The 12,145-nt window shown below is 38.0% G+C and overlaps 1 protein-coding gene across 5 annotated transcripts in view; it reads left to right on the forward strand.

Annotated features, from left to right (window-relative positions):
* The window catches only part of LOC124357305 (protein PALS1), a 262,643-nt gene that overhangs the window by 160,614 nt on the left and 89,884 nt on the right, over nucleotides 1-12,145 (forward strand). For all 5 annotated transcript variants that reach the window (XM_046808971.1, XM_046808969.1, XM_046808972.1 and 2 more), the window contains one exon: nucleotides 9,859-10,247. In XM_046808971.1, the coding sequence (XP_046664927.1) occupies nucleotides 9,859-10,247 (389 nt within the window). The remainder of the gene's footprint in view (nucleotides 1-9,858; nucleotides 10,248-12,145) is intronic.

Below are 12,145 nucleotides of genomic sequence, written 5' to 3' on the forward strand. Positions count from 1 at the left end.
AGATGTTGAGCGTTATGGTCTAATGTTCTATTTTTATGTTCTTGAAATAACTTACGACACCCCATTCTTGCTGATCCAAATCTGTTACGTAATCTTACATCGTCCAATTGATTTATTATTAAATGTTATATTTATTTATAATAAATGTTCTTGGGATCATTTTTAAACAATTTGGATGATCTTTTCTTATATTCTTGCAATTCCTTACATTTTTCGATCAAACACTAAGTAAATACAATTTTCAGATGTTCAACTCGTGAAGTTCTTTAGATTGTCCAACGCATGTGTTAGTCATCAGAGTGTCTAATGGTCCTCATTTATACGCTTGAAATTCCATTGATTATCAAAGAGATGTCTACGTAAATATAATTTTCTGTTCTCTATGTAGTTTAGAATTCCTTAGATTGTCTTTTCGATTTGCAGGTAGGAGAAGTTGGTTCATTGAGTTCGAACGTCACCCGGTCTGCGCCGCTAATCAGTGCGATATTATCTCGTGCAACCCTTTGGGAGTTTATAACTTGACCGAATACCGAGCTAAAGATAATTTTGAAGAATTATAATTATTTTTTAAAAGTCTATCGTAGCTCTAGTTTCTTAACTTTTTTTAAATCTAATTGTGTAAAGAGACGTAAATGTATGTTCTTTAAAAAGACGATAAAGTGTAAAATTTAATATCTATCTGGTTTATACAGTAAAATGTAAAATTTGGAAAAACTGGCTTATGAAAGCCATAAAGTGGAATTAGCTTTAATTTGATTATATGTTTCCTATAGTTCACTCCAATAGTAAGGGCACAATTTGTAATATCCTAGGCTTCGAGCGCTGGGGTAGAGCACACCCTTAAATTTGACCCTTCTTCCTGTACTCTTGAAATTCAGAATTCATATGAACTATCTTATAATTTACCATGAAATATATTAATATTTTTTTTACAATTTCAAAATCTAACTTGGGTAAATTACAAACAAAACCATAGTCGTAATAACATTAGGCCTATAGTAGAGTATAAAAAATAAGACAACGATTCAAGAGCATCTGATGTTTTTAAAGAATTTGACACGTATATAGAATTGGTCACACAAATGTTGGCGACTGAAAGTGCAAAATTCTAAGAAATTACTGTTGGAGCGTTAGCTGGGTGGTGGCGGCATCTGACAGTCAACTCGTTGAATAAACCAACAGCCCGCTGCCAGATGTTACCTGCTATACAAACAAACTTTCTATAACCAATATGTGCTAGTTTTGTTTTGTCAAATTAACCCCAAAATTTGAATTTGATTTTTTTTTTTTTTTTAATTTATTGTACGTTGAAAACGTGAAAGTAAAGCCATGCTTTTGGTTTTGCATATGATATACGTTAATAATTCGTCGTATGATAATAGATAAATGCTTAACCAGGTCCGCTGTATATACCCGAGTGTTCCTTACGGGTTGGGGGGGGGGGGGCGCTATGTGAATGGGCGGACTCAGTTCACACACGAACGGGTCATTTTATAATTAGCAAACACAAAGTACAAACTCTCACATCCAATTCAAGTGACAAGTTCATGTTGAATGTCATAGACGTTATGATTATTTTTCATATAACGTAGTCTGCTTTTGGATTTGTTTTTAATGTTTATGCAGACTGAATACAAATTAAGATATTCAAAGTGTAACGGAACTGTAACCCTACATTTGCGACACAAATAACCAGAGAAATTATTTTTAACTTTTTTAAATGCCCCAAAATGGCACTTTTTTCCCGGTCGTGTGATTTGAATCTCAAGAAATGTAAGTTTTTTTTTAACAAAAGATACTTTGGTCATGTAATTTAAATTAGTGCGGATGGTCTAAAGACATCGCCAGTTAAGGTGAAACCTATAACAAAAGCTCATCACCCAAGGAATATCGAGGAGCTTAGGAACTTTCTTGGTCTCACAGCGTACTACTCAAAGTTTATTCCTCATGCATCTACACTCATGCAGCTTTTAATACAACTTTTAAAGGAGAACTCCAAATTTAAATGGAATTAAAATTGTTAAATTGCATTCAATGGTGTAAAACAGGAAATAGCAAGTGGCAAGGTGCTTTTTCATTTAAACAAAATCTATGGGGTGTTCTGGCACATCATAGACCGATCAGAGCATCCTATTGCATTTATTTCAAGATCACTGTCTTCAGCTGAAAGGGGCTATTCACAGTTAAACAATGTAGCTACGGCCATTTTCTGGTCCTTATAAAAGTTATTCCAGTATTTTTTTAGGAAGTTTATATTTGTTGTGGATAACAAACCATTATAATCCAATTTTCATCCAAACAAGGCTCTACCAGCAACAAAAAAACTTCACGTTTACTCCGCTATGGGTTCAATTTTACTATTGTACATAGGCGGTCAGATAATTACAAGAATGCTGACTATTTATCTAGATCACCTTTGGTTGACAAATATAAAAAAATAGATAAAGAGTAGTCATTCCTTCAAAGCTGCAACCTGCAATTATTTCTAAATTACATATTATTACACATCCTGGAGTTGGTAAAAATGAACGCCCTTGCTCGGAGATATTGTTATAGAAAATATATTGACAGGGATATTGAGCATACAGAAATATGTTGTAAAGTATGTTGTGCAATTAAGAAGAACCCAGAAAAGGTTGCTTTTACAAGTATAGGAACAGCTAGAGAAGAACTGCCAGTTTGTTCACATGAACTGTGCAGGTCCATACAAGAGACATCACTTTACGATTCTTGTAGATGCCAAATCAAAGTGCCCAGAAATCAGAATGATGGACTCCAACATCCAGTTCCACAATCGGATTGATCATTGAAATATTTTGAAATATATTTATTGGTCTGCACAAAATACTTGTCAGTGATAATGCCACAATTGTTACTTCATCGGAATTCAAAGGTTTTTATTGTCTTAAAAATCTTTGTAGTTTTAAAATTTAAACAAATAAATAAGTCATATAAAATCAAGACTCAGTCACATTTTGTTTGAAAGAAAAGTGGCAAAAGTAATTTTGTTAACGAGGAAGAGTTAGCCACACTTAAAAAAGTCACATTATGTAGGGAGGCTTATTCCAAGAAGCTTTTGTGGGTGAAATTTATAAAATATGACTTTAATATGATGATAATCATATCTCCTAATTATCAATAAAAAAAGAAGACTGGACTGGAATATTAGGATATTTTCCAAAATAAGTATTAATTATGAAAGATGGATCCACATGATGGAATATTTGTAAACGATGAAAGGCAATTGAGCAATAATGTGTCAGAGGGTGATGACACGGATGCTGACATACAAAATAAAGCCATAACATTCGGCAAGTGGTACGATCTTTTAATTTTGTGTGGATATGTTTATTAATTGATTACAATTATTCCACTTCTTTTCAAAAGAAAATGTCTGAATTATTCATGCATTAGCTCGGTAAACAATACCTGTATAACTCTCGTTTCTAATGGAACTAATGATATTTAGTAGTGTATACTCTAGAATGCCGGTATAGTTTTGCATTATGTTTTAGCGTAGTTCTTACTAGATCAATATTTCTTATTGACATCCTAAAAAAGAGAGTGCAATATAATGCATTTCTCAATAGCCAGTGTACTGCTGCTCTTCAAAAACCCACTGCGAGCATGCAAGCTAGTGTGCAATATCGTACACCTCCCAAATAACAGCGTACTGTCGCTCAGCAAATACCCACTGCGAGCATGCAAGCTAGTGTGCAATATCGTACACCTCCCAAATAACAGCGTACTGTCGCTCAGCAAGGACCCACTGCGAGCATGCAAGCTAGTGTGCAATATCGTACACCTCCCAAATAACAGCGTACTGTCGCTCAGCAAGGACCCACTGCGAGCATGCAAGGTAGTGTGCAATATTGTACACCTCCCAAATAACAGCGTACTGTCGCTCAGCAAGGACCCACTGCGAGCATGCAAGCTAGTGTGCAATATTGTACACCTCCCAAATAACAGCGTACTGTCGCTCAGCAAGGACCCACTGCGAGCATGCAAGGTAGTGTGCAATATTGTACACCTCCCAAATAACAGCGTACTGTCGCTCAGCAAGGACCCACTGCGAGCATGCAAGGTAGTGTGCAATGATTGTACACCTCCCAAATAACAGTGTACTGTCGCTCAGCAAGGACCCACTGCGAGCATGCAAGGTAGTGTGCAATGATTGTACACCTCCCAAATAACAGCGTACTGTCGCTCTGCAAGGACCCACTGCGAGCATGCAAGCTAGTGTGCAATGATCGTACACCTCCCAAATAACAGCGTACTGTCGCTCAGCAAGGACCCATTGCGAGCATGAAAGCTAGTGTGCAATGATTGTACAGGTCCCAATAGTCCGTGTACTGTGTGTGGCTCTGCAAGAACCCACTGCGAGCATGCAAGCTAGTGTGCAATGATCGTACACCTCCCAAATAACAGCGTACTGTCGCTCTGCAAGGACCCATTGCGAGCATGAAAGCTAGTGTGCAATATTGTACAGCTCCCAATAGCCGTGTACTGTGTGTGGCTCTGCAAGAACCCACTGCGAGCATGCAAGCTAGTGTGCAATATCGTACACCTCCCAAATAACAGCGTACTGTCGCTCAGCAAGGACCCATTGCGAGCATGAAAGCTAGTGTGCAATATTGTACAGGTCCCAATAGCCGTGTACTGTGTGTGGCTCTGCAAGAACCCACTGCGAGAATGCAAGCTAGTGTGAATGATTGTGAAGCTCACAATAGCCAGTGAGCCAGTGCTGTAGTCTCTCAGGGCTCGCTATGAGCACTCTAACTATGGTCAAATATTCCACATATTTCTATTACCTCCATAAACGGGCACAGCGAGGACGCACAACAAACTACACTAACTATTTAATTCCTGGTTGTTTATCTATCCAAACAGTTTTTATCAGTGCTTCCGGTGGTTACTCAGTCAGGGCTGGACCAGACTAAAGGCCAGGTCTGATCTGGCGCCAGAAATGGGACAGCCAGCTGGCTCAGGTCTCCGGTCTTCCGTGGAGCGGTCCGAGCAAAAAATGAGCTGTAAACTGAGACTGTCCAGGGGTCATCCAGATGTCTGGGTCAAGAATCCCTTAACGGTTCATATATCTTATTTTAAAGCAAGTGGTGTCGAGTTGTCAATGGTGGCTAATTATTTGCCTGTCAAAATTTATCCTGCCATGAGAAATAAAAACTGCTGAATAAATAATTTGTTTTGTTTAATTCTCTGTTTTCTAATATACTTTTTGATTGGCAATGGATGGTTCAAAATATTACCTGCGTTCTCACAAACAAATAATATTATTATCAAGTGACACACAAAAATCTCACACTCGGCGCTACTAGAAATGAAATCTGCTTTCTTCTTCAGTTGGAAAACTAAGGTTGGTTATTGCACTTGTGGCTTGGATTGACCGGCGAGACGATTGTTTTGTTTGTCCCATCACGCTAATAGAGGAAACCTGTGGTCATTAGTTGGGATCATCAAGTCCAGGAAATGTCATATGTCCAAGATATTCTTTTGTTCCAGAGAACAACAACAAGAAATACGTCTTATCTCGGTGACATTAAGAAATTAAATATTTCTAAATTAGGCGTAGTTAATATGTCACATAAATATAATAGTGTAATATATTTAATTTAAGTTTTAAAATTGCTTCGTCTTACCAAAGATTTGCCCATTTGCACCGAATTTCAACGTAAATATAACTTCATAAACGTTACTTTGTGCTGTAACGTTTATATTTATGTTATAATACTCGATTTGTCAGCGATCAAATTTGCTTTTATTTGAGGTAGTATTAATATTATATATTATTATAAGTATTACTTGTATTTAAGTTATATATTGCGCAGTTAGAAACTAATTATTGTTTTGTTAAAATGTGTATAGCTATAGCCTATGTTATTTAAAAAGTAATAAAGTCATTGTGCCTTAGAAGAGCCTACATTGTAGACCCGTCCGGTGCAACGATCCAGAATGTTTTTAAAACGCTGCTTTATACGTTTAAAAAACGGTTAAGGGGTTATAGGATATGTAAAGATGTCAGTTTCTTATTCTGAAAACACTGCTTTTGGAAGCTCTTGACTGATTCTTACTTCTCGCACGTACCGCTCATATTAGTTCATTTCGTACAGAAACACTGGATTCTTGAGGAACCTAATAAACTGCGATTGTAATCATTGTTGAATTGAAATTTAAGATCACAAATTGGAAATCTCATCTCAACTTTAAACGTTCTTTGAGTGAAACTGCTTTCATTGTAGCCAGACTTTGCAGCAACCAGTTTATATTTTATATTGTATGACAGAAGAACAAACTTCTTGTTATGCCAGAAGATAGGACCTTCAGTAGGTATATTAAAAAATACCCGAAATCGATCTTGTTTCCAAAGTCACCGGCATAGTCAGAATCAAAGAAATAGTTTTGACTAATTTACGAGTGAACTTTAAGTCCAGTGATCCTTCTCAGACGTTTCAAGATACTTTTCGACATTGTTCATTACCTTTCTTGATTGGGTAACGATATTCAACTCGTGTTACTAAAAAACCTTTTGATTTCATCTTCCATCGCCTTGGCCGCACGGAGTCTTCACTAGTCATGGCTTTTGTATGAAGCTTGCTACGAAACACTTGCCATATCTGTTAATCTCACAGGTGATTTCAATATTGATACTTATCGAAAAGAATGTAGTGACGTTTCTTCTCTTCATTACAGATGATCTGCATATCTTGCAATTCAAATGTAGTGGTGTTTGGCTATTCGATCTGCCGGTTTTTTCTTTATAGAATCGTCATTCAAATGTAGTAAATGTCTTTTCCACAGCAAAAAATCCATACAGATACTAGATAATACAAAGTCTGGGGAATCTTTACATTCTCGCCTCTCTTTAGTTCAACTTTTCCCTTTATATATATTATATATACATGATAATCAGTTCCAAAACACGAAAATACTTCTTACTTATAAATAAGTTTTGAAAAGAATTCGTCCCCTCAGATGACGACGGGCCAATCAGATCAATAACATAATCAGGTGTTATTTTAGCCTCTATTCTTAACTGCTTAGCCATCTTGGTTCGACCAACGTTCTTCCTTTTTTTCTCTGAGGCGCCATATTTCTGATGACACCCTTCTGTGAAGTTTATTGACTTTATTGGTAGTGAACCGTGTTCTGTTGTCAGCGAAAACATTTTTCTTCCAACATTCTTTATCGGTAAAAGGGTGGTTTTACTTTGGAAAATCCCTGGTTAGAGTCTACAAAATATTGACTACGACCTATTTATGTAAATGGCATTGGCCGGGGTAACTGGAATAAATGACTCGTGCATTGTTTTGGAAAAGAAAAGGGATAAATGTGCAAGCAGTGACTAACGATATAATACTGTTCTTGTATGGTACAAATAACACTACTTACATCTACACCAGTACTGAGAATACCTAACGGCACTAGATTAGTATAATACATACAAAAGAAAAGTATTTGATTTCATTCCTTTTCCTTTAAAAATATGAATAGCTAGTGATTCAAAATGTGCACATTAAATTACAATTAATAATTGACGCTAATTCTAGCATATTATTCTCGTAGAATATGAGATAATTCGGTAAATTTATAATCTACGGTACCTTTGTAATGGCTTTGAATAAACGAATCCTATGTATGTTTCATCAATATTATGCCTAGTCGATTATATAATTTTTGAATAGGATTGAAACGGGTGAAAATCTACACAGCTGAGATTTCTCGAGTTACGGAAAGAATTAGAGGCTGCAATCTCACAGAGAACAAAATTTTCTAGGTGCTGGAGCCTTCCTTTTCTGTGAACTCTAGTCCCCAAGACATGAGTTTGTTTCGGAACGAATTAGAGGCTGCAATCTCCCAGAGAACAACATTTCCTAGATTTTGGAGCCTTCCTTTTCTGTGAGCTCTAGTATCTAAGACATGAGTTTGTTTCGGAACGAATTAGAGGCTGCTATCTCCCAGAGAACAAAATTTTCTAGGTGCTGGAGCCTTCCTTTTCTGTGAACTCTAGTCCCCAAGACATGAGTTTGTTTCGGAACGAATTAGAGGCTGCAATCTCCCAGAGAACAACATTTCCTAGATTTTGGAGCCTTCCTTTTCTGTGAGCTCTAGTATCTAAGACATGAGTTTGTTTCGGAACGAATTAGAGGCTGCTATCTCCCAGAGAACAAAATTTCCTAGGCGCTGGAGCCTTCTTTTTCTGTGAACTCTAGTCCCCAAGACTTGAGTTTGTTTCGGAACGAATTAGAGGCTGCAATCTCCCAGAGAACAACATTTCCTAGATTTTGGAGCCTTCCTTTTCTGTGAGCTCTAGTATCTAAGACATGAGTTTGTTTCGGAACGAATTAGAGGCTGCTATCTCCCAGAGAACAAAATTTCCTAGGCGCTGGAGCCTTCTTTTTCTGTGAACTCTAGTCCCCAAGACTTGAGTTTGTTTCGGAACGAATTAGAGGCTGCAATCTCCCAGAGAACAAAATTTCCTAGTGCTGGAGCCTTCCTTTTCTGTGAACTCTAGTCCCCTTGAGTTTGTTTTGGAACGAATTAGAGGCTGCAATCTCCCAGAGAACACAATTTCCTAGGCGCTGGAGCCTTCTTTTTCTGTGAACTCTAGTCCCCAAGACTTGAGTTTGTTTCGGAACGAATTAGAGTCTGCAATCTCCCAGAGAACACAATTTCCTAGGTGCTGGAGCCTTCCTTTTCTGTGAACTCTAGTCCCCAAGACATCAGTTTGTTTCCTCTTAAATCATTTTACTGGCAGTTAATCTGTTTATCTCTTATTAACTCACTTGCATGATTCATAACCTCTCCTCTTCTTTTCTACAGTAGTATACGGTTGTCTATGTAATAATATCAGAACTGTAACTGGTAAGTAGTTATTAGTTTGTATTTATTGTACAATGATGAGACATTGAATATGGAAATGTCTTGTCTTTGTCATTCAATAACTAAGCTGCTCATACAATAGTATACGGGTCTACTCCTCCCTTATACCATATATTAATTGTTCACAGGTCCCAAGACTATGGGGATTCTTAATTAGACAACGCCTCTTAATAATAATACAGTATTGAAGTAATTTATATGTTTGTCAGTAAACTTATCTAATATGAGTACTGTGAAATTTATGGATAAAAAATGCTCTGTACATTCTATGTCACTAGAATGCATGGAACAATATAGTGAAGGATGCACACTCCTTCTTGCTTCGTCGACCCAGAGGTATTCTAGCCGTAGTCAGATATCGAGGTAGTAGTCTGGAAACTGGTTAGTAGCAGCGAGGGGGACTGATTGTCGCGAAAGTACGATTGATGGGTTGATGATATCGTTATAAGTGCCACCCCTTCCCCACCATTTAGCCCAGGAAGGCCATGTCATGCCACGTAATGTTTGATTGATCGTCGCCTCAACACCACCTCGTCCTATCCCTTGTCCCCACTGCCAATTATAATTTGATTGCCTCCGGTGATTCGATCTCTATGTATTATCATTACCTTGATTTGTTTACGCACAGATAAAGACAGCTATAAATGACGAGTGTAAATCTGATCGTCTCTGAACCGGTGGTTTCGGTGGTTTTACAAGATCAATAGTAATTGGGTCGGATGTAATGCCTATCTAGGCCTTACACAACGCAATAGCGCTGTCAATTAAACTTCAACCTTGAGCGTTATATCGACAGCATTTAACAAACACAAAAATGCCTTAATCATTCTACTCTCTGATTCCTGCTTGGTTAAGTGACAGCGACAAAAATATTGGTCACTTTGCCTCTTTCAGACTTATCAATGGTTAAATACTTAAAACATGAAACTATCAGTAATTGGTTTTTGTTTTTTATCGTTTCAGCTAAACAGAGAGGCAACGACCAAATCCGAATCCGAACAGGCGAACGGTTTTATCGAGAAGACTCCTATCTACGTGACCGCGTACCCTCCCAGTCAAACGACCAACTCGACCTCCACGTCCTCCAGCGCGAGTGCGGTTGTCAAGCCAGCAGCAGCAGTCACGAGTCCCAGCAGCTCCCAGACCCCGCCTCCTACCAGTACTCAGGACCTAGAGCTCACTCAGGAGCTTGCCCAGGAGCCACCACCACCCTCCCCCTCACCATTTCCCAACGGCCGCACAGAGGTCCTCATCGGTCAGGATGCTTCGGCCGTCAACGATACCAAAGTAAAAACCACCGCTATCGTCGAAAACCACCGGGGACTTTCCGTATCTGACGACACTTCCGCCCGGTAAGTTCATATGAAACGTTCAGTATATTCTTTACAGTTTTACTTTTTCATCTACTGTTATGTAATCCCATGTATAAATCCATGTTTTGTTACCAATTAATATTAGTAATTATCGTATTTCTCTGTATGGCTATTCACTACTTAACTACATGAGTGAATAATGGTTTATGCTGCGCTGTACAGGGGGCGTCCTCAAGTAAAATTGTGACGATATATTGCTAAATATCTAATGCTAGCAAGATACGTTGCTCTAGGTGTAAAGCAGATATCCAGCCACAATAGCACTATACTACTGTAGCCCGCTCATAGAACGGCGAGGCGCGGCGCGGCACGGCGTTGTCCGCCATCTAGCGACCGAGGCACATTCTCTTTGGTCGGACCATTTTGTAACAAAGCGTTTGATGGCGAAATGTAACGGTCCAATGGATGGGAAGGCGGGGAGGGTGGGGTGGGGGTAATGTATCGGCAGCAATGTTGGCAACTCTCTGACAATCGCAGATGCTGTAAGAGCAGGGTAAACTGAGTCATGAAAGGGTGACCCAGTCAACGGTGTCCGGAAAAGATGTCTCGGAACACTTAAAAGTCCGACTCAATTTTCAAATAGATGTTAAAAACAGAACTGTTTAAAGATGATTATTGCTACATTGGTATACTGGTATATCCACGTTATACTGGTTTACCTGGCATCGGGATAGTCGTTTGGGGTTGACAGGCATATAACCTTTCACCAAACGTCACGACATTAAGAAAGAAAGTAAGCACAGTAAGTAAAATAAAATCAGCTGTTAAAAAATATTATTATCACTCAGTTTATGGGAGTTTTGGTCTACTGTACATATTGTACAGGCTGAATTCTCATTCTCTATCGTGGAGTAAAGGCATGCAATATAGCATTTTTTTTTTTTTGTTACTCGTATCCTCCGTTTCCCGCGTTACTTTCGTACCCTAGTCTTAGCAGCCAGATTAATTGTAGTATTATGATCGACACGTTTTTTTTTTCAGAATATAATGTTCTGTTCTTTAACTGATCCGATAACACGGCACTGTAGCTAAACTTTGTTTATTGTAAAGTTTCTCCAGCACAAAGAGGAAAGCAAATTTTGTAACTCAGTCAGTAGTCAAATATTTCAGCCATGAATAAGAGAGTGAATACGTGTATGTCTGTACGAAGAAGAAATAATCTATTCTACTTGAGGTAATCTAAATTAATAGGTAAATTTTACTTGCATTATTCTTTCCTGCCCTCAAGAGTTCTCACTCTAGACTCTAGTATGTCGATGCGAAACTCCCAAATATAATTATCTTGATTTTAAATGAATTCGTATTTCAATTGTTTGAAAAAGTGTTTTCTAGATTGCATTGTTACTTTTTATAAATATTTCCGTATCTTTGCTTAGCTTAAAATGTGTGCTCACGCGTTATTGTCTTCCATGGTATACCACAATCTTTAAATGTCCAAGAAAATATAAACAACGAGATGAGTTTCAAGATTTTCCCAACGTTCGGGTGGTTAAAAAAGTTGTAAATAATGCTTGTAAAGGTGTGTAAAAGTTATTTGACCGCTTTGACATACTCTATGTCACACTGAGGAAAGGTGGTTGGGAAGAGGCGTGGAATGATTGCCAGTATTCCTCCCCATTTACTTTTTGGGTTTATTGCTACAAATGGGAACGAACTTCTTTCATTATCTTTAAAACGTCAAGTCTGACTTGGTGAAAACTGGAGCTGCAACTGGATCAATGACTATACTAAAAAAAATTTTTAGGGATCAGCGTGGAGATTTCTAAAAGTTAAGTTTTAATCCAATGTTTTCTAAGTTTGAGAAAATTTATGATAATTGGCTTGCGATTCGTTCAAAATTAGACCAATTTAGACTATTGTGGCAACACTACGTTGAA

The sequence above is a fragment of the Homalodisca vitripennis genome, chromosome 3 (assembly GCF_021130785.1).
Source record: "Homalodisca vitripennis isolate AUS2020 chromosome 3, UT_GWSS_2.1, whole genome shotgun sequence".
In the NCBI taxonomy this organism is placed as follows: Eukaryota; Metazoa; Arthropoda; class Insecta; order Hemiptera; family Cicadellidae; genus Homalodisca; species Homalodisca vitripennis.